This window comes from Haliaeetus leucocephalus, unplaced genomic scaffold, assembly GCF_000737465.1.
Source record: "Haliaeetus leucocephalus isolate CR32 unplaced genomic scaffold, Haliaeetus_leucocephalus-4.0 Scaffold173, whole genome shotgun sequence".
Taxonomy (NCBI): domain Eukaryota; kingdom Metazoa; phylum Chordata; class Aves; order Accipitriformes; family Accipitridae; genus Haliaeetus; species Haliaeetus leucocephalus.
Window position 1 is genome coordinate 2,898,141 of NW_010972609.1, and position 22,413 is coordinate 2,920,553.

General features: G+C 39.0%; 1 protein-coding gene across 2 annotated transcripts in view; it reads left to right on the forward strand.

Moving 5' to 3' along the window:
- The window catches only part of NELL1 (NEL-like 1 (chicken)), a 293,636-nt gene that overhangs the window by 163,069 nt on the left and 108,154 nt on the right, over positions 1 to 22,413 (forward strand). For both annotated transcript variants that reach the window (XM_010563709.1, XM_010563710.1), the window contains one exon: positions 11,606 to 11,728. In XM_010563709.1, the coding sequence (XP_010562011.1) occupies positions 11,606 to 11,728 (123 nt within the window). The remainder of the gene's footprint in view (positions 1 to 11,605; positions 11,729 to 22,413) is intronic.

Here is a 22,413-nt window from a genome sequence, read left to right on the forward strand (position 1 = left end):
TGTTTGGAGAAGAGAATAATTCCCTGTTTGAATGAACATCAACCAACCATCTGGGTTTTTTTCAGTCTCATGGATGATATGTTTGTGTGTCTAAGTAATTTTTATTAATTTTTACTTAAGTGATGAAAACGCAAAATGAAGTTGTACTGCCGTTATCCTTTGCTAAGTTAGTTGTGAAGACCTCAGCAATGTACAGCGTATAAATTCTGTTAGATTTATCTTTTTTCTCAGCAGTGGGATCTTCATACTGTGTGGTGTTTTGCTGATATAAGAAGGTATAGTTGCAGCCAAAGGAACTCAGGTTGTGATCTTGTCAGATCTCATAAGACAAGTATGGTCTATTTGTGATCCCTATTATGGTGGAATATCTCCAGGGAAAAACTTAGGTGCCTTAGTAGATGAAGATGCACTAGTTGCCATTTCTGCTTTCAAATAAAAGTTGATTCTGGGCGTTGAGAGTAAATATAATGCTGAAGTTGCACTCTTTGAGGGGTAAAACAATTTGATCACTTCCTTCCATGTAAAAATTCCATAGTATTTTTGTGAGGCCAGAGGAGTAAACTGAAGACTAATACACAGGAATGACATAAAGAACTAGCCTTACTTTTTCACCCCCCCACCCCCCCCTTTTTTTTTTAAGTGCTGAGAACCCATTTGCCCTAGTTAAATGCATTGGGGGAAGTTAGGTTTTCAGCACTCTGAGCGAGCAAACCATTTAGTAATTTAGATGCCTAAATACTGTCTTAGAAGCCAGTTTTTAGACATCCATTTTTAAGAATCTCTGTCAGCATTCACTGGCTTTCTCGGGTGAGCTGCAACTAGGCAGATTTTCCGTTTACTTCAGTAAGAAGCAACAGTCCATCTCTATTCTGTCAAAAGCTTAAAATGTACTGGAGTCTGTCCTTGTTGCAGCATTTGCCTAATTAGAAACTTGTACGTAAAACATAAAGGTGCTAAGTCTGCAGGGAAACCTAATGGCTCGACTCTAACTTTGTAAACAGAAAATGGAGAAAAGTATGCTAAGTCTTCGTGACTTTCATATCACCTGTAATACATGCTCCAACGCTGCAAGCCTTTTCATTGCATCTCTGATAGGTGCAAAGAAATAATACGTGTCCTGTCCTCATTATACTTGAACTCTGCTATAAAACCTTAACTGTGATTTTATGTGTTCTTGTATCAGCAGATTGACACATCTGTCACACATGCAGGTTCATTTAGAAACAATTCCACCTTACTATATTGCAATAGCACTAATAGACTTCTGTGCAAGTTTGAAATGGGGTATGTATTGCTTTTTGTTTGTTTGTTTGGGTTTTTTTATGTGGAAGTTAAAGCATCACAGAGTGCTGAAATCTGAAACTCTTTTGAACTTGTATCACCAATAGAAGTTTGTCAAGCCGTGATGAAATGCTGGCTAAAAATGGCATCCAAACGTCTATTTCATACTTTTTGTATTAGGAATTTTGAGATTTCTGCAAAATAAAGCTTGCAGCTATCATTGAACTAAAAATGCCTGAAAGATGAGGTTCTGATATCAACTTCATAAAATATGCAGCTTTCACAATTTTATGGATAAAAAGCAGCCTGTCCTTGTAGATTAAGTTATATTGCTATATAAATAAATCAGTATTGCTTTAGGGTTTCTTTTCCGACACGATGCAGGTACTTGGACCATATTCAGCTTTTAACAACACAGGCAAAATAAAACTGTATCTTAAGATGTAAAGGTGACAGGCATCTCTCCTGAAAACTGTAAATTAGGCAGTGGCAACTGCTAGACAAAGTCCTCCTTTTGCAGATTGTGTCATTGCATGCAATTTCTTTATTTTCCTAAGTGAATGTCCTATGATTTAGAGAAGCTGAGAACTTCATAGAACTGGTGGGGGTTTTTTTGTTTGTTTTGTCTGTTTGTTTGTTTTTTACACCATACCTCTATCAATGTTAATATCACTGCTCCGGTCTAGCTGGAACTGAGTAGTTGCTGTCTTTCAGTGTGGTACATCACATTGAATTCAAGGCTTTATTTGCTCTCTGTGTGAAATTCTCTGCTTTGTAACTACGTCAAGAAAAGCAATAACTACTTAGAGAAAGTTGGAATAACTAGTGGCTTACAAATATACAAATCAATATACACGATCAAGGTGCTTCATAAAAGTCCAATGCCTTGATGCTTAACTGGTTTGTGGAAAAGATAGGGATTGTATTAGAAATTTAATATCCCATAATAATAATCAAGATTATTGAATCTCTGGATCATGTGGGGGGGGAGTGAGTGAGTGAGTGAGTGGCTGCATGGTGCTTAGCTGCTGGCTGGGGTTAAACCACGACACCGTACTTTCTTGTTTTCTTTTTTAGTATTGCATTCAGAAAACAGTAAAACCAAATGTCTGTCTTCCCACTTCCTAACAAATAGTATATAGGCATTTAAGATATATGTGCAAATATGCGTGTGCTAGCATGAGATGCACTCCTTTTTTCTTCTCCTCTTGCAGAAAACAAATGCAACGTTACCGTCAGCAAGGCTACCTATTATTCATCTTGATTTAGCAAAAAAGAAACCTTTTTATTGTAACGATTTTGAATTTCCTATCACTGCGCAGTGAGTTCATCTGATGGAAATTCAAATGGGTACTATTGGTAGTTGTTTTTATAAAGAAGTGAGGCAGAATAGAGGGTCAGAGTATAAGGTACCTTTCCCTTGGGTAAAAAGAAAAGAAAAGAAAATGAAGATAGGTATATATACAAATGCTCTAAATAACCGATTAGCATTCAGAGAAGAGATACTGGAATTATTGCAGATAGTTCTCCGAAAATGTTAGCTCACTGCTCAGCTGTGGTCAAAGATGAGCAGAATAGTGAGATCCTTTGGGAAAGGCATTGAGAACAAAATGAAAAATATTATTATGCTATTGTACGAATCGATGATGTTCTGGTGTCTTGAATCCTGTGTGCACTTCTGGTCTGTCCATGTCAAAAACTGAGGGGATGACACGGAGACCTTCAATGCAAGAGGGGACGTGGCAGAGCAGAACTCCTTTAGATCGTAGAACTGGATACATCGTATGCGTGCTTGCGCACATGCTCTTTAGGATGCTTATGATGTGAATAGCTGCCAGCAAAAGATCTTGTGTTGATATAAAAGAAAATTTCAAGTGTATCTGATATTTTATTAATTTCAAACAGAACCTGACTTTTGCTTTTATCTTTGGGTTTATTCACATAATTTAGAGTTTAATATGAAAAATGGATTTAACAGGACTGAGTGAAGGTGAAGACTGAAAGTGTAAACCGAACTGAATACTAAGGAGGGTAGATCATCATCCAAACTTAATAGCAAACACTTCTTCCTTGACTATTCAAAAATAGTTTCAACTCAATACGCTTTAGGTTTCTGTATGTTAAATTAAGGTAGGCGTAAAAGGGAAAACAAAAGCTCCTTATGAAAAACACTGGCTCATGAAATATTTTGTGTACCACAACTGTTTCTGGAAAAATTTATGTCCTCTTCTTTTATAGTATAACTTCTTGTCATCCACGGTTGTTCTTATTTCTGTCCATATATCTAACAAGAGTGGAACTTATGGGATTCATAGGAATAAGGATCATTAGTAAGGTCAATTTTTTGGCAATAAATAATGAAGTCTCTATATATCCTGTTAGTTATGATACATATTAAGTGGACGAATAAGATTACATTGGTTTTGTTTATCATCTTCTAATACATGACTACAAAGAAGATTTCATCGTGGTGTGAAAATCGAAACTGAACCAACTGATAATTAAAGTTGAAATTGAATCACTGAGAGTAATCTCAGGGATTCTTTCTAAATACCAGTTTAGGAACATGAATCTTATTACTTTGTTACATTGCTTTCTAGACAGTTCTAGGCAGATCAGTTGATTAGAATGAACAAATAGAATAAAAAGAATAAGCATGGCTTACATTAGTAGTTAGTTTTATAGACTTGATTGTAGATAGGTGAATGTGACCAAAATCTAACCAGGTGCCAGAAAGCCAAAGAAAGAATTTTAGTTTATAATTGAAAAGGAAACATTCAAGAGGTTTTATTCCGAGACAACTGCATGCACATTCAGAATTTTATGTTCAAATTAAATCCCACTATTTCTTCCTAATTACTCAAGAGTAGCATGTGTCTACTCTTTTAGAATGTAGTCTAAATAATTTCGTGTTTAACACCAGAAGCTGTTTGTTGTGTCGTAAATTACAATAGCATTTTAGTTTCTTATTAAAAGAATGGCAAATCTGATATTTCTGCCAGTATTTTTATGTTTAACTGCTCATAAGGATAAAGTTGCAGCAGATCCTTATGTCAAGGATCAGCGGGGCTTTTCTGTTCCGTGCCCTGTTCCTTCTTCCTGTTTCCTTGTGGAAATGGACAGGGTGGTCTTGGATGACTGAAGTTCAGAATGGGCATAGATAAGCTTTACTTGTTTTCTTTAATTCTCATGAGTAGGGGAAAATACAGATTTCCTCCCCCGGTCCCCAGGTTGTCTGGATTCACAATTAGCGATTATCTTTCACCAGCTTACCATCTGCAATGTAATTTCTTGTTTGATGTATGCATCTTGTTTCTAATTGCCCTGGTTTTCTGGTGGAGATTCTTCCTGTGTGTTCAGAATAATGCTTCCTTTTATTCAGTCTCTTTAAAAGCTATGCCTTTTGTTTCATCAGAACTGCTTATGAGCTGAAATCCTGATTCCACTAAGTCCACAATTCTTCCTAAATTCAATTCTTTAATTTCTCATTTTTAAAGCCTTAATTGTTACATAGACATCTGAATCCTAATGCCATGCAACAAAGTATTGCTTCTTTTTAAAAGTATTTGGAGAGATGGCTTTCTCCTTTCCGAGTTTTCAAAGGCCATTGCTTAACTGTCGCCATATAGCTAATTAATTTTACATTGAGGTATGTATTCTATACAAATGGCCTCTGTATTAATAGACAGTGGTAGCATCTGATGACCTTGCTATTCCAGAAGTGAGTTGTCTCTCTATTGTAAATCTCTTGCTGTACAGAAATGTTTGCTGCATTTGTGGTTACGTACCCCAGAAGCAGACTGTCGTCTCAACAATTTAGAGAACGACTTAGATTTCCTTTCAATGTTGTAGAAATAAGAATAAATAGAAATAGTCAGAATCTTTGCACAATATTTTCCAAAGATGAATGTTTTATTATTAAAGTATGAAGGCTTTGAGGAACAAATAGAAGAAGATCCTTACAATAAGAAAATTGTTTCCATCTTGTAAGCAAGTTTAAATTGGGGCCTTTTCTTGTAATAAGAAGTGAGAGTAGCTATGGTGAAAGACCATTCAATGGGATATGTCTCCAGTAATTGCATTCCAGTGTCGGTCCTTTTTTTGAAGAGCATCCTTATTTCAAGAAAATAAAGATAAAAAGGTCGCCACTCTTGCTGAAAAATAAATCCTGTGTCAAATGTACCTTTTAGAAATTATAAATTTGAAATCCATTATGGTCTTTTGAACAGTGCAAGGGAAAGCTATCCTGCTGTTACAGTTCATTATGACTCTTGACCAAAAGGTTCTTAGCTTTACTGTGTGTTGCTTGCTATATATTTTTAGATCTATGGTTCTAATTTTCTATTAAATATTTTAGACAAAGTGTACAACAATACAAACACTTGAGTTATTCCAGGCATGTACAGAAGAGGAAAAAAAAAAAAAAGAGAAAGTTAAAGCCACGTAGAACCTGCCTTTAGACTGCATACAAATCCAGAAAGTCTAATGGTGTTGTCTCTTTCAGCATGGGAAAGCAGAAGCGTCTTAGAAATTCTGTACTACTTCTGAAAAATGCATTTAAAAAAATATACACGCAAAATATAAGCAACGGCCATCTTCCTCTTGTATGATGAATAGGAAAAGATTTTATTGAAAAGGTCTCTTTAGTAAAAATGTGGATATTTATAATACCCCCAAATGCCATTTTTTATTACCGACAGTTCTTCTGGTGCTAATTGTCAGAGCTGCCTAGAACCTTTCACAAACGCTACATTTCATGTACATATGAATGGAGAAAATATGTTATTTCCCTATAACTGTTTATTTATGCGTTTAGGTATTTATGCATCTGTATTTATAAATACATGACAAGTAAATGCTTTTTTACCTTGCGTGTGTTCTGAATTATTTTTATTTGGTTGTTTTCACTTGCAAACAGTTTCACAATGTGGTGTGGGTGGCTTTACGCAGAATACATTACCTCAGGCAGACAAAATCTTTGTATGGCACCCTCCTCCCTGCCCCCAGTGCTTTTCCTACTGCATTCTTCCAGTTCAGTTTAGCCCAGAACAGAAGGTATTTTTCAAATATCACACCACAAAAGTAGTTATGCGATTCCTCAGTAAGATTAAGCTAGAAAAATGGGGATATGGAAGATTTGACAGAAACACGGATGCTTGAAGGTTGCTGACTTTTTTGTCCTTGTTTAAATATTCCTATTTATACCTCTCACTGAAGCGACCAACCATCAGCAGGGTTACGTATTAATGGTGGAGCAGCCGGAATGCTTGCTCATTTGAGGTGTGCAGGAGCTGCTACAACCTGCAGGTGCTTTAACTTCATGAGCCTAAATAGGTACCTGTGTTTTGAAGAAAGCTAAAGGTCTGTTTAAAATGTAAGCAAGTGGCTTCACAGCTGAAATGCATCGTGATTGATTATTCTGCTGTTGCTGAAGGTGCAGCTAATACAGCTATTAGCGGAGGCTTGACCTTTTATAGTGAATGTGCTTTTGGGAGGTGTGGAGTTGAGTTGTGTTTCTGGTCTTCTGCTGCCTCAGGTATTATTCAACTGTCGTTTCTTCCATATGTGTACAGTAGATGTTGGCTGCCGATGTTGCAGATGTTGATGTGGTGTGCTGTGCTGTTTGCTTGGTTGGGGTCCATCTGCCTCAAGCGTGCACACCAGTACAGGGGGTGGAGTGTGGTCACAGCTCTCTCCATGGCAGTCTGGTAATTGGGCTTATTTCAGCAGTTTCTTATTTATTTCACGTTATTGAGACTTTAAGAGGAAATGGTCCGTGTTTTCCCATTGTACTGTAACTAGTTTATTCCCTGGGATTTCAGGAAAAAGGAGATATTGTGTGTGCCCCAATATCAATGTGCTTACAGACCAGCCTGTGTTTTGCTATAAGGTGGTTTTCTGTGATTTGTAGGACACATTGGTGCTTCTTATAATAGGATGTGCAACTAACCATCTACTTGAAACTATTTTCTGGTGAATTAACTTTGCTTTTTATGTGATTGTTATCTCTGTAAGGCCATGTAATATTGAAATGAATTCTGTCAGACAGCTCCTGCGTGTTCTAATCATCAAGATAAACTTATTTTTATTAGGTTGCCTGTGAACAAAGCAGAGATAACTGTGACACTTATCTTCAACCACTGCGCACGTGCTGTCATGTAACACTACCCGTGTGTAAGCATCAGTGTCCCCAGACCTGTAGTGCTGTCAGGGTGGACTTCTGTTCAAGTCGATGCAATTTCAGTTGCCTGAGGCAAGCAGATAACCAGGCTTGACCTCCCAGTCACAGCTTTTTCAAATAGAAGTTTTCTGTAGAGATTTTGTCTTAAAGGCCTTAGTTTTTCAAAATGGAAACATTGCTTAATGTTTGCATAGAGGACACCCCCAGTTGGTGTCACGATTCCACAGTCTCATACAACGCAGGTGGCAGAGATACGTTTCTGTAAAAGGATAACTAATTTCTTACCAGTGGGCTTTCAAGGGCTTTTGGTGGCAGATGGCCACCCTCAAATAAAGGCTGAGGAAAGAATGAACTTCATAGTCATTGCTTCACAAGCTGGCCTGGTTCAGGTGTGAACTCAGGAAATAAGATACTCCTGAGGATTTTGGAAAAGTTCGTGAAAGCTTTTGGAAATTCTCAAAGGTTTTTATCCAGAAGGAAAATGTTAGGTTTGAACGTGTAGTTTGCTGGCTTTAGCTGTTGCGTGGTGGCTAGGAAACAGGGACAGGTGAGCTGAAGCTTCAGAGGTGATGTGTCCTTTCATACCTCATCTCTGCTTGCGAGAAAAATAAATTAAGTAGAAGGTAAACCAGCAGTTGATATTTGATTCTTCCTTTTTTGCAATAGAAGATTCATAGCCTTTAATTTTCTGTAAAATCTTTAGTATTTGAGGATTTCAGAAGAACGACAAGTACTAGGGGGGAAAAAAAAAAAAAGAGTCTTGTAACACCCTCGTTTTATAGAGGGCAACAGAGGCACGAAAAAGCAACTGATTTCTCGGCTTTACCGCAGACAAAGCACAGAGAAGAGGTGGCAATAACCAGGATCCCTGACTAACAGAAACACTAAGGCTGAAGATAATTTATAGAGATTTCGTAAACAAACTAACTTGTCTGTAAGCAAAGAATGGTGCTGCTGTTGTAACTGTTCTGAAATGGTACTTGTTTCTTGAAATGGATATTAATAGTCCAGGGGAATGAGTGTTGGGTCAGGGAATTGCACCCTACAGTTCTGTCCTTCTCAGTAAACCTGCCAGTTCTCTTTGTCTTTGATCATAAACTCCTTTTGTGCATATTATATACCAAATAGAAGTCGCAGAGAGATGGATGATTTGAGTCAAACTTAATGATGACAGTTTCATTCCTGAGCATGGCAGCATATTTATTTATATCTACATACATAAATATCTGTGTATAAAAAAAATTAAAAATTACTTTTGTTTTTGTCTTTGAGAGTCCCCTTTCTTGTGCTTCTCATTTTCAGCTGAAAGGGAAATTGTCAAAATAAGATACGAGTTTGAGATTTTTGTCTCGCTCTCCCCTCTTTGGTGCTTTGGAATGATACTGTTTGTGACTCCTTTCACTTGTTTCACAGCGTCCTTCTCTTCCAATCTTTGATTGTTGTCTAGTCAGGTAGTATTTACTATAACATTAAAGCAAAAGCAGGTTCTGTTTGATGTACTTGAATGGGGGATTTTGGAAAGCGATGTGTGCAAGAAAGCCGTGTTCTTTGCAAATTAGTCATAATCTCTTCTGATTTTAAACAAAACGTGAGCCCGCTTTCCACGCTCGCTTCCCAATGCGAACACCAAGTGCTCCAAAGGATGATCTCTTCTGAGGGAGAAGGAAACCCAAGATAACTCACTACTGACAGAATCTTAAGGATTTTTCCATCCGGACTAAAAGATTTTTGTACCTTGACAGAAAATCAATGCTTTCTCATTCTTATTAGGCCTGTAGCAACATCATCTATAGACATCTCTACACCAGGGAAAACTTCATTTGAAGTTCCCATCGTTGCAGCCATATTGCTGCTAAAAAATCTTGGGATTCCTCATGCAGACGAGGTTCCCTTAGTCCTTCTTGTGCTAGCAGCATCAGGATGTCTCGTGAAGGGCAGGTTCCCATGGTCAGATTTGGTGCTAACTGTTCAAATTATATCAGCTCAGAAGAACCTGACCTCTGCTTTAAGTACGGCTGTGGGAAAGCAGCTTTGTCAGTGCTAAATCTTTCAAATTGCCAGCATCTGTACATCTGCAGGAGTGGTAAATACAATGATTTACATTACCAAAGTCCTAGAACAACATGGCAGAGTATAATCTCTGGTGTATTTTGGCAAACCACGTTTGTTACCACTGGGAAATCTTCTGTTTATACTTGAAGTGCCGAGAAGGTAATTGACTAATTTTGGCAATTGTTTGAGTAGGAATGTTCTTGTGTGTACACGAGCCTATCGCAAAGGCATTCTCGTTATAGTTTGAATACAAACACATGAAAGCTAATGGCAATAACTAATAAAAGTAGTAAGAGGAGGGAGAGATTATGGGAGAGGGCGTCTCTTAAAAGAAAGCATCGTTCAACTGCCTGCTGAGCACTTCCCTGGAGGGTGGCTCGATACTTTTTTGTGGCTGACCCAGCAGCGTGAGCACCGTGAGACCAGGGTGGCAAGAATCAGGCTGTGGTACAGTTTCTTAAAAGATGAAGGAGAGAACAGGCGGTCCTTGAAGAAGCCTGGCATTCAGAATATGTTAGGCTTCTGAAAATTGGCAAGGAGCTGAAGTAAATTACCAAGCAGAGCTAGGGACCAACGTAAACTAACAAGTATAAATGTAAGCCTGAATTTATCGGCTAAAGCCAGGCACATTTGTGTGAGAGTTTCTTGCTAAAAGCGAAGAGTGAGCGAGTGATACATCGCTTTGATGCTCTTTAAAAGAAAATGGTTGCAATCCATATCATTTTGCTGTCAAATGTATTTGAAAAATAGGAAATGTATGTTGGATATATGTTCTGCAAACAGTTATCCACAGTATTCCAGAAGTATGTGGTTTGAAGGGTTCCTTGGAACCCACCATTCAAATCTAAATGTGTCCTGAGTTATCTTGAAATTGGCTGCCATTCTGTACTATGGCAAAGTGAAGACATTGCAGAGGTTAACTTTAGCCTGGCGAAGCCTTTGATCCTGTTGCTCTCAATGGAGAGGCTCTTCCAAAGGTCTGAATTCAGAGTCTGTAAAAATGAGCCTTTTTCTTGTGTTTTAGAGGCACTACCTTTCTCTGTGGTCTATAGAAGGCTAAATTTAGTCCGTAGTCCTTTGAACCCCTCTTATTCACTGGTGTATTTAAGCAAATCCTTAATTCCAGAAATGCATACTTTTAGCTCTCAGCGTATGGATACTAGCCCGATGAGTGCAGTTGCATAAATTAAGACTACCAAGAAGGGTTCCACATTCTGATTTTTTTATTATGTCTGTTGTCCTTTGTATGGTTTTAAGAAATTTCCTTGCATCCTCCTGATTCCACTGAGCAAAACTGTAAATCCACAGTGCAAAAGCGTAGACTCTTCAGGTGTTCTTTTTGCAATCCTACTGCATGAGGGAAGCTCCTGGTAATTGCAGGAAGAAGCGAGAAACTTCAGGGTCAGGTAGCTCACCACCTCTAACTGATGCTTTACTAGAACAAAATGTAGCAGGAGAGTAAAGTGCAGGAGCTGCAGCAAATTAGGCTCAGTGGCAGCAGTTAGAGTTGCTGGATGAAAGGAAAATATGGCCCATTTGTCTGGGAGCCTCTTTGGGGTTCGATGGCATGAACGGTGCTCTAAAAATGTAAAATGTTATTACATGCTATTAGGGAAGGAGTCAGCTCAGCATGCATTAGAGCAAGTGGTTGTGACAACTGAACTGTGTATTTAAAGGGCATGCTGTTAGGGCCCCTCTTGTGTTCACTTACCTTGTATTTATGCTTATTGCTGTTGGTGATGGACGGTGATGGACGGGTTAGTCTTTGCAGCAGATATTTTTCTGAGATAATCTTCTTCATGTGTTTTTTGTCATAGCCGTACTTTGCCTCCTCGTGGATTCTTTTTTCCCTGCTTTTGGACCTGAATAATTTACTGTCACCACGCACGTGTTGTTGAGTTTTGTAATTGAAGCAGACCCATAGCTGACTCGCACACCAAACTCCCAGCATTCAGCCGTTGTGGCGACCTTGTTATTCCACTTGCTTTTCAAATGCCCCATCATCACACTGAAAAGCTCACTGTCTCTCTTGAATTTTTTTTTCCCCTTTTTTTTTTTTCCCCTTTTTTTTTTCCCCCCCCCCCCTTGTAGAGCATGATGAGTGTGGCAGCGGACAGCATAACTGTGATGAGAATGCAATCTGTACTAACACTGTCAGGGGACATAGCTGCACCTGCAAACCTGGATATGTGGGGAACGGGACCATCTGCCGAGGTAAGTCTGTTACTCTAGAAACACCATGAAAGTGGCAGACTCCATTAATACTTTCTGACAGTCACCTACGTTCTGGTAACTTGTGATGGCTGGATTCTGTCAATGATTTGCTGTAACATCTATCATCTGGCAAATGGAGTATGCATGGAGTTGATGGGAATTGATTTGTGCATAACTTCTCGGCAAGAAGGAAATATTTTTTGGAATGCTAGAAAAAAAGAACTTTTCATTTGCTGTCACCAAGTACTGTCATTTGAGGTAGTATCATTCAGCTTTTAAGTTATGTTCATTGTTTTATAAACTGTGGATGGTATGTGCTATCACCTTTGGCTTTTAAAATTTAATCAGATGCCTTTTAAATTGGGATAATTGTCTTTTATGCTAACATCATATGGTTGTTATTTGACTACTCACACCAGAATAGAGATTTTATTTTTTTAAAACTTTACCTTTAAATGTGTACTTTGAAGGCTTCTCAGATATGTAAACAAGAAAAACTGGTAGCCAGCCATGCCTTCTGTGAAGGGGTAGGTCATTTATTTAGGGTGGGGTTTTTTGTTTTTGTTTCAGTAGAGAAAGAGAAGCAAATATCTTGCATAGAGACAGAGGAGGATATTTATTAAATAGTTGGCTTAGTGAGGGCTATGTCATGAAGTACTATTGAGCTGTAACTCGTGTTTATGAATTATTTGTCTCGTAAAAAGCTATTTTTTGTCTTGCCTAGGACTGCGTGCTTTCTGACTTTCTAAACAGAATTGCAGTAATAGAAAACTAACTTTTTTTTTTCTTTCAATGACAACTATTTAAATTGAGGAATGTACTGGGTAAAATATTCTGTACGGTTTGGGGGCATAAGAGGCTGGATATTAATTTTTCAGAATGTTGTAAATTGGCCAAGCAATTCCTTAAAGGAGAAAGAAGATTGATGTCATTCCTGTTTCAAGCTTAAGTTCTTCACCAAGATTAGCCTGTCAACTGCTGAATTAGCATATACCGTCTGACTGCTTTTTGGTATGACTTTCTTTGGGTACTGTCCATCCGAGAGCATCCCTATATTGAAAACTGTAAAATGGTTTGTAAAGATTTAAGAAGGAATACAAAAATGTTATGAAAATGGTGGGCAAGTTAAACCTTCATCTGTCTATATTGAAGGTCAACAGGTGATACTGGCGACAAATTTATTGTAGTATGTTCTCAGTCTTTGATTACAGTAAATGTAAATTGCAGCACAGACAGCTATAGTTTGAGGGAAGTCTGAGTGAACAGCCTGTCTGTGATACCTTTTTTTTTTTTTCTGAGGGTAATACAACATGACCATCTCTTAATCATATTTCTTTGAAACAGGAATGTTTGGATTAGTTCATAAAAAACATGTTTTCACATTGGTTTTTGTCATTGGCACACCTGGATATTTGGTTTAATGTGCCAAAAACTCAAAGTGAAACTCCTATTGCATATTTATTTGTCTAGTAACGTTGAACTAATGAAATTGCACTGGAGAAATGCAATAATGTTTTTACCCTGAAAGTTCTGTTGACATCCGAGTTGTGGATAAAATATATATTACATATATTTTTTAGTATGCCTTGAATTGCACATGCGAATGTAGTTATAGTTGCTTTTTTGAGATAGATGTACATGGAAATAGAGGAACCAAAGTGCATTCTTATATTCTGACTGGGAAGCATAAATTGAAAAAAACGGAGATTGTAGAAAGGGGTTTGCAGTCTCATAATTATGAAAGTCACTAGGGATAAGAATAATCCGGCACTGCATGGAATAGTTACTACTGCAAACCAGCTAATATTAGAATCGTGCGCATTTCAGTACATAATGAAACACGCAGTGTAATATAGTAGTCTGAGTTTCTCAGCCTGTGGTCGCTTGAGGTTTTTACAAGTCTGGAGTGCCAATTTAAGAAATGTTCCCGTTCTGCCCATGGTAGCACCAGAAACACCGCTTTTGCCTCTTTTTTTACCAAGTTTAATGGTGGTACCTTATCAGTTACCAGTCACAGCAGTTTCCTTGCGCAAATGCTAGGGTTGGCACAAGGAAAGAGGTGTGAACGTGTCGGGACAACTATAAACAGCTTATGTTGTCTTGTAGTAATATTTTGGGGTTTTATCTTCAGGCAATGTAGATTGGAAAAAAATCGATATAAGCCAAGGTGGTAAGTTTAATGTAGTACCATCTGAAGATATGATAAACATTTCTCCTTGAGTCATCCGTAAGTGCTTTATAAATGTTTACATGTTATAGATGTGCGCATACACAAAACAGTTGTTCCGACTGCTTCCGAAATAACCTATCTCTGCAGTTCAATAAGAAACCTTGCTAATATTGTCCAACAAAACCATAAATAGAAAAATAGTAATTTCATGATGAGAGAAAAGGACTGGCTTTGTGCCTGATTCTACAATCTATTTCAACAATCTATTTTAGCAATGTTGTAAAAAATAAAATCAGAGTAATGTTCCTTTTTGAATTTACTGGATAACCCTGTGATAGACTTTATAATAAAACCAGAATGCTGTTACTTGTATTTTAGAAAAGAAGATGTATGTGTAGTTAAATTAAATTGCATGGTGAACTACTGGTAAACATAATGAAATGACTCTGGCAGGACTTTGTGATGTTTGCGTTTTTTGTGAAAAGTTATGGAGAAATAAAAAGGACAGAAATAATCTGGATATGAATATTATGATTTCTGGGGATTTAGAAATAAAAACAAAAAACAAATGTTGGAGAGGAAAGCAAATATTTTAAAAAAAATCTGTATAATCAGGCTGTCATACTTGAGTAGAAAAATAAATTTCATGCATAAGGAATTGCTTTACTGTAAATGTGGTAGACTAGACTATGTAATTAAGGACTGGATTGTGTCAAACTAGATGTGGAAACTGTCATGAAGGAAGGTGGCGGAAAAGAGCGCAGACCGAGACCAAATGCACTTCTGCATTAAAATAGATACTGCCATAGTTTAAGTGACATAAAAATGGAAAGAGAAGCGGAGATGAACACAGGAAAATCTTTATAAATACGTAGTTACCAATATCTAGACTGCGAGACCGTATAATAGAGACAAATAAGACTTATTTACTATGGATGCTCTCAATTTCACTGTAAGAAGTGGGCTTTAGCACCTCAGAAAGACACTGAAATTTTGGCAATAGATCAGAACAGAATGAGGCTGAGATGAGCTGAAATGACAAGGCAGGACAATGCTGTGCCATCACCATTAGTAAATTTGACAGAATACCGGACCCTGAATCAGATAGATTATATCTTAGGATTTCTTCAGAAAATGAAAAGTAAAATAGGGAGATCTTTGCCAGAAGAAATTACGGCATTAAAGGCAGAGGACAGAGGTATAACTAGTTGAATAGAGATTCTGAATCTACAGATTTGTTAAGTTGCTCTTTTCTCTGAAGGAAACTTTGAAAAAATTCAAAAGAACTAAGAGTGATTTGGGAAATAGAAGAAGTTGTAGGTGGGTAACAGAAGACTCATGCCGTGCCCTTTTACTTGAATTATGTACGTGAAATACAGAATTCATAGGTGAGGGTGCAATAAGGACAATTGGAGCAATTTCACTAAACTTCAGGATAGGATTTAATAGTGCACCATAAAGGCAAGTAATTTAGGGTAGAAGGGAAAGGTAATAAAAAATGGTTTAGCAACTGAGTGTTCTAGTTGTTTTAAAAAAAAAAAAAAAGGTGTGGGGGGCAAATGACTACCTGGTACAACATGGCACTTTGCAGTGTGCCTGTCAAGATGGACCTTGTAGGAAATCAGTGTTTAGTGGCAGTGGTTAGATGAAAGAAGTTTTATTTTCCTAGGACAGCTAGGTTTATGAATAACCCGTCACCTGTAGACAGGGTTGTGTGTGTGAGAGTAAAGCTCTGTCATGTATAAAATGAGTAAAACTCCCTGTCGTGACTCTAGCTGAAGAACTAGGGATATTGAATGCAGAGACAAATACCATATTTGGACTATAAAGGCTCTTGGTGTGTGGACCGTTGCAGTGTTTCTGCGTGAAATCTTAGCGGGGCTGGAAAATGCGTACAGGGAAAACATCGTTCTCTGCTTTTTGCCTTGATAAGTTCTAGTTCCAGTTCCGCTTGGCAGCCTTGCACCACACGCTGTGGATGTGACGTGTTGAAGTGGGATGCGGCGTTTGTTAAAACATCAAGGACCTCGTGCTCCACCATCTACTTTACCGTAGCGAGATGGAAGCTAGAGAATATTTGCTGTGGGACATACAGTCCTACGGTTTAGCAGAAGTTTATTATAGAGCTTGCGCCTTGTACCACAGACTGAAATCAAAGAAAGGAGCTAAGGTATATTGAAACATCAGCAGGTTTCCTAAAATAATTGATGACTTTTGGGATTAAATGCCTTCAAACAAACAAACAAACAAAACCCCACCCATGAGATTTTGTAGGGACTATAGATCTGACTTTTCAGCGCGAACAATGCACAAGTCACCATCAAGGTTTTGTTGCAATCGGTTGTTTTCTTTTGTACAAGGAGACCTACGTGTAGTATGCAAGCCTTGTCCTAGCTGTTGGTATTTTGTTCCAAATGTTTGTTTTAAAGTATAAATTCTGCACATAGAAGTCCTTACATGTTCAGAAAAATAGAAGTAGCCTTGAATATACTCCGGTGGTAAACAGGAGTAATTCTTCTGAAACACAGACAGGGTGTGTTTGTTAATCTTTTTTTTCTTATATCTCTGTAGCGGGCAACGAACAGAAGGCCAGCACTTAAGTGCAAATATTTTTCATTGTACTTCTATATTTTACTTGTGTAGTCTGTCTAACAGGTATATTTAGTGTGCTATTAATATCTCATTTAGTGGTTTCTACTGAAGTGTAGATTTATTAGAATGATTAAATGAGGTGGATTTAGTTACAGTCATAAACCTTAAAACAAATGTGTGAGATATGACTGATGCCTGGGCAGAGAAACATTAGGTATTGTGAAATAAAAATCAAACCAGTGTTTATTCTAATCAGTATTCAGGCTGTAGAATGGTTTATTTCTGCCAGAATAGAGAATATGATTTCTCCCTCCTCCCTCCCCCGTTACATTCTTCTGAAGCATTTCACAGGAGATACTTAAGGGATTACAACTCGGTGTATGGTGGAGTCTTAAAGATGAAAGCCATTCTTTTTCAGTGGCTCAGTTCTTCTGGTGTAATCTGGAAGTCCGCATTAGTTTCTTAATTGTACTGTAGTTCTTTGTATATATTTGCCTTGGAAGGTGTGTTTGGGAGTGCGGTTGTTACTGATGAACTTACTGGCCACTTCATGAATAACACGTTGGGAACCTGATATGAAAATTAACCAGATTTTGAACAGAGACTCTTATCTTTTGGAAGGTAATGGGAATAATCATATGGAGTCTTTATTCACAATACACTCAGAATGTTTACTGATTACCAGAGTACATCACGGGCTTGAAAATTGCTTCTGTTTGATGTAAATCAGTAAGTTGGCCTATTTTACACTGTTTTAATCAGAAATTGTAATTGGATGGATGTGTTGATTTAACAAGTGGCAGTCTCGGAGCTTTCTTTCATTGCAGCTTTCTTCTTTGTTTCCAAGCAGGTATTTCTTTTTTAAAGTAATTCTTAGTCTGAAATATATTTAATAATCTGAAAGACGTGCCCATGAAGGAAATTGTCTATCTTCCAATGTGTAGGCAGTATAGTGATGGTGTAGTAAACAGATGACTAAAGACAAAGAAATTTTCATCTGTTAGGAAATTTCACCTGCTATGAAAAATACTCAAGAGTATTTTTGGTAAGAGCTCAAGAAGGGAAAAAAACCAAACCCAGCCTGTGGTTATTTCTGTGCTGGGTTGTCTGCTTTTTGTGTCCCTTTTACATTGACATCAGCAATGCTAAGGTAGATTAACTTTAAATGCCAGCAATGTGAGACAGTCAGATGTGCTGATATCTTGATATTAAAGCATATCAGATCACTGTAAGGTGACTAACTGCCACTTAGGTTTATGTTTTTTGCATGTATGTGTGTCTGTTGGAGGTGGAGTTGAAAGTCTTTATGGAGCATTGGAGTACGTTATGAATAATATGTAGGCCGAGACTAAAGTGGAAAGGTACAAACATGTCTTTCCCTATGGCCTTCGATTTTTGTAGCTGTAAGGCTTTGAATGGTTGATGTGCCTTATCATGGCTTTAATTGCTGTTTTGGTGTAATAGTCACAAATCTCAAGAAAGAAGATGGGAGTTTTGACTCATGCTGAGATTCTCATCTTCATTCTTCACAGTCTTGAGCTTTGTGTAGTTTTTTTATACCTAATGCATAGTGAATAAATCGCTGCAAAAGCAGATAAGTGCATTCGCATGCATTTTGGTGTCACTTGGCACATGTGGAAAATGCCACGGCAAATGTAAGATGCTGGATAGTCACACTTTTTGGGTGAAGCGTTCTAGATGTAACCGATTTAATAATTTTAACCCCATACAGTTACACAACAGCGCAATTAGAATTCTTACAGATTTTTCATTCTAAAACTAGCATGGTTGGAGTCAGAATCAAGACAGTATGACTGAAACCACTAAATTTTCAATAATACTGAAGTTTTAATGTAAGAATATTTGTATTTTTGTTCATGATTAGATAGTTATCAAGTTTGTATGTTTGTTATAATTGCTATGTTAGTGTCTGGATTTTGAGTTATAGAAAATCCCTTTGTAAATTATTTGCCACATACTTTTTAAGGTCCTTCACTGCAAATGTTGTTCTTGGTTTGGTTTGGGACTCTGATTTAAAACAATTTTGATGAAATTAAGGTGATTTATGATAATTTTTTCTTGCCCGTAGAACATCGTCACCTAAATTTAGTCGTGCGAGATGTTGAAATTCAGGCGTAATTAGTTTTGTATTAAGAGCTAAGCTATACATATCCACCACTATGCAGTTCCATTTTACAGCCTCACTGAGGGCACAGTATTTCCTGCTGATTGGATCCTGTTCTGTGTGTGAGATTGTTCGAGGTGATTTAGAATGCACATCAGTTATGGAAATAGATGATTTAAAAACCATGTCTAATGTAACTTGTCAGAATCCAGATCCTGATCTGTTTGCTGTCATAGATTGTCTCCCCGCACTAGATTTATAGCTAATTTAAAAAGAGTGTAGTGCTGATTCATGCTTGCTGAAGAAATGGTCCAGTCCAGAGCAACTGTTTTATCTGCATAAAAGGAAAGAAACACTGTAGTTACCTGAAATATTTTAAAGCTTCATCTAACAGGTTCTTCTGCTCATATAAGTAAGTCTAAAGAGCTCATCAGACCTACTCGTGAATGTTTATGAGGGTTCCTAGGTTCAGATTCTGAATCAGAGATTCTCTCGTGGACTCAGTTGCTTATTGTGTCCTATTGCTTTGGTTTACATTTGTTTGTTTAGAATCAGCAGTTCCCTCTAGGATCGTGGTCCTATATGGCATGTACAAAGGAATTACAAAGTGTGGTGGGTTGACCCTGGCTAGACACCAGGTGCCCACCAAAGCTGCTCTATCACTCCTCCTCCTCAGCTGGACAGGGGAGAGAAAATGTAAGGAAAGGCTCGCGGGTCGAGATAAGGACAGGGAGAGATCACTCACTAAGTACCATCACGGGCAAAACAGACTCGACTTGGGGAAACTACTTTTATTTATTAGCAATCAAATCAGAGTATGGTAATGAGAAATAAACCCCAAATCTTAAAATACCTTTCCCCCACCACTCCCTTCTTCCCAGGCACTCCCAATTTTCTCTACGTCCTTCCCCCCAGCAGCACAGGGGAACAGGGAATGGGGGTTGGGGTCAGTTCATCACACATTGTCTCTGCCTCTCCTTCCTCCTCAGGGGCAGGACTCCTCACACTCTTCCCCTGCTCCAGCGTGGGGTCCCTCCCACGGGAGACAGTCCTCCATGAACTTCAACGTGAGTCCTTCCTACGGGCTGCAGTCCTTCAGGCACAGCCTGCTCCAGCGTAGGTCCCCCGCGGGGTCGCGAGTCCTGCCAGCAAACCTGCTCCAGCCTGGGCTCTTTTCTCCATGGGTCCTTAGGTCCTGCCAGGAGCCTGCTCCAGCGCAGGGTTCCCACGGGGTCACAGCCTCCTTTGGGAACCCACCTGCTCCGGCGTGGGGTCCTCCCCGGGCTGCAGGTGGAGATCTGCTCCCCCGTGGACCTCCCTGGGCTGCAGGGGGACAGCCTGCCTCACCGTGGTCTTCCCCACGGGCTGCAGGGGAATCTCTGCTCTGGCGCCTGGAGCATCTCCTGCCCTCCTTCTGCACTGGGGGGCTGCACAGTTCTTTCTCTCGCATATTCTCACTCCTCTTTCCTGGCTGCAAATGCACAGGGGTTTTCCCCCCCCTTCTTAAATACGTTAGCAGGGAGGCCCTACCTCCATCACTGATGGGCTCGGCCTTGGCAAGCGGCGGGTCCGTCTTGGAGCCGGCTGGCATTGGCTCTGTCGGACAAGGGGGGAACTTTTCGCGGCTTCTCCCAGAAGCCACCCCTGTAGCCCCCCCCCCCCAAAAAACCCCCCCACACCCTTGCCACGCAGACCTAATACACAAGGTGATGACAAGTTAACAGGTATGTTCCCCACAATCTCCTGCGCAGTAAAACTGGGTTGTATAGGAACATGGGACTATTTCAATATTCATTTCTTTCTCTTTTTAAAAAGAGTAGTTCATAAAAGCAAAAATGTGAAGCTTTTACTTTAATGTCTGCACCATACTTTGTACTTTCTACACTCTGTTTGAGGTCACCTCAAACCCCTCCTGCCTGCAGCAGGTCTCTGTCCCAGAACCCCTTGAGGAGCCGAATCCAGAGTCTCCTGAAGTCAAGAAGCAGCTTTCTAATGTTGCTAGAGTGGTTCATTCATGTCCCCCAAATTAGTACTTTTTTCTTCCCTCCTGCAGTATTAAAATGTAAAATTGAAACAAAAAATATCAATTATTAAGTCCTCAAACACACCCTTCGTTCAAAGAACTTATTCGCTATGCTCTACTGCTTTTTTGACAGTAGAGGAATAGACACCGTGGTCAGTCATTTGGTCTGCAGTACTGTCTGCTTTAAACTTGTAATCCTTACGATGTGTGAAAACCAGTCTGTTTAGATCTGTGACTCTCCTGGCCTGCCTAGGAGCTTGCCGTGCCATTATTTGGAACAAAGTACTTATTTTTTCATGGTGGGTGGGAAAAATCGGTTCAGTAAGAGCATCTTGAAATATATCACTGCACAAAGCCTATTGCAGCTTTGGCTTGACTCTTGTGCTGCAATAGGAGCTCAATAGCAGCACGGGGCTCGCTCTCTCTTGTGAAATCAGTTACAGTGTGCAACCATTGCAGGATTAACGTATACGGAACAGGCACATTAAAAGGCAGGAGGATGCCAAAACCATGAAATTCTTTCTATTCCCTGTAGAATATAACCAAACAATATTGAAAACTGATCATGTGAATATCTTGCCCAAGGGTAAAATAAGAGCATTGCAGTTATTATTTTTGGCAACAGGAGAGCTACTGTGCTGTCACCCCAATGCAGAAGGAAGTACTTTTTCACACAGTACGTAATTAATGTGGAGATCCCTTGGTCACAGGGTGGTGAGGAGGCTAGACAGATTGAAAAAGCTGCTGCGCATAGGAAGAAAATCCCAATCAGTGGATGCACGGTATTTGGTTTGAGGAAGGTCATGGGGAATCCTTAGGAAGTGTCACAAGATCCTTGCCCTGTTCTTTCCCTTGACATTCATTATGGACTGTAGTCAGAGAGAGGATGCTGGGCTAGTAGGCCCTTTGGAACGACCTGGTCGATTTATTTTTATGTTCTTCTGGCTGAGGTTGTTATTAGAGCAATCCCTTTTTGGTAAGGATAATATTAGCCATTTATTTATGTACTCTTTATTTGTACAAAGGGGTCACTGAGATGTTCAGAGGGGCTTTGTGGGGCTGTTCTTTACCATAGCAGTGGAATAGACTCCAGCCAGAAAACTTCTTTCAGCCTTCTGTTCCTATGAATTTCCCACACTACAGTAAACCAAGGTAAAAACATTAAGTGATTTGTCAAATGTGACACACGCAGTCAGTACCTGATCCAGGATTCAGATGCCGTTCCCAGACTGACAGGTCTGTTTCTAAACCATTGGGCTGTGATTTCTCCACAGAAACTATCAAAAGTATTTTAAAAATACCTAAGGAATCAAACCAAAAGAAACATTAAGGCTCCAAAATCAAGCATTTGGGGATATTTAATATTTAGGTCACCTGTTCAGTCTTAAATCACTTGCATCCACTGCTGAAATACGGTCCTTACTGATAAAATCACAGGTGGTGTGGGGTTTTTTGGTCCCTCTGCCTTGTTCAGTGCACGGTATAAACACATCAATCGGTGAAGAAGTTGAAGTCCTGAAAGTAGGTATTCAGTGTTTATTATTTTTGCCGTTCATTGTGTGATCCTGTTACTGTTAGCTGCTGTCCCAGTATCTGTACTGAATTTAGGATGTTACCAGGTCCTTCAGAAACCAATCTATATTGTTCTTATCAGTTGATTGCAACAGAGTAAAAATGTACCTTAGCTGCCTTTACATCAGCTCTCCGCTATCAGCGTAGCGTGGCGGTTTAGTTGTGGGAGCATTTGTCCAGGTTTTCAGGAGGGGCCTGTAACA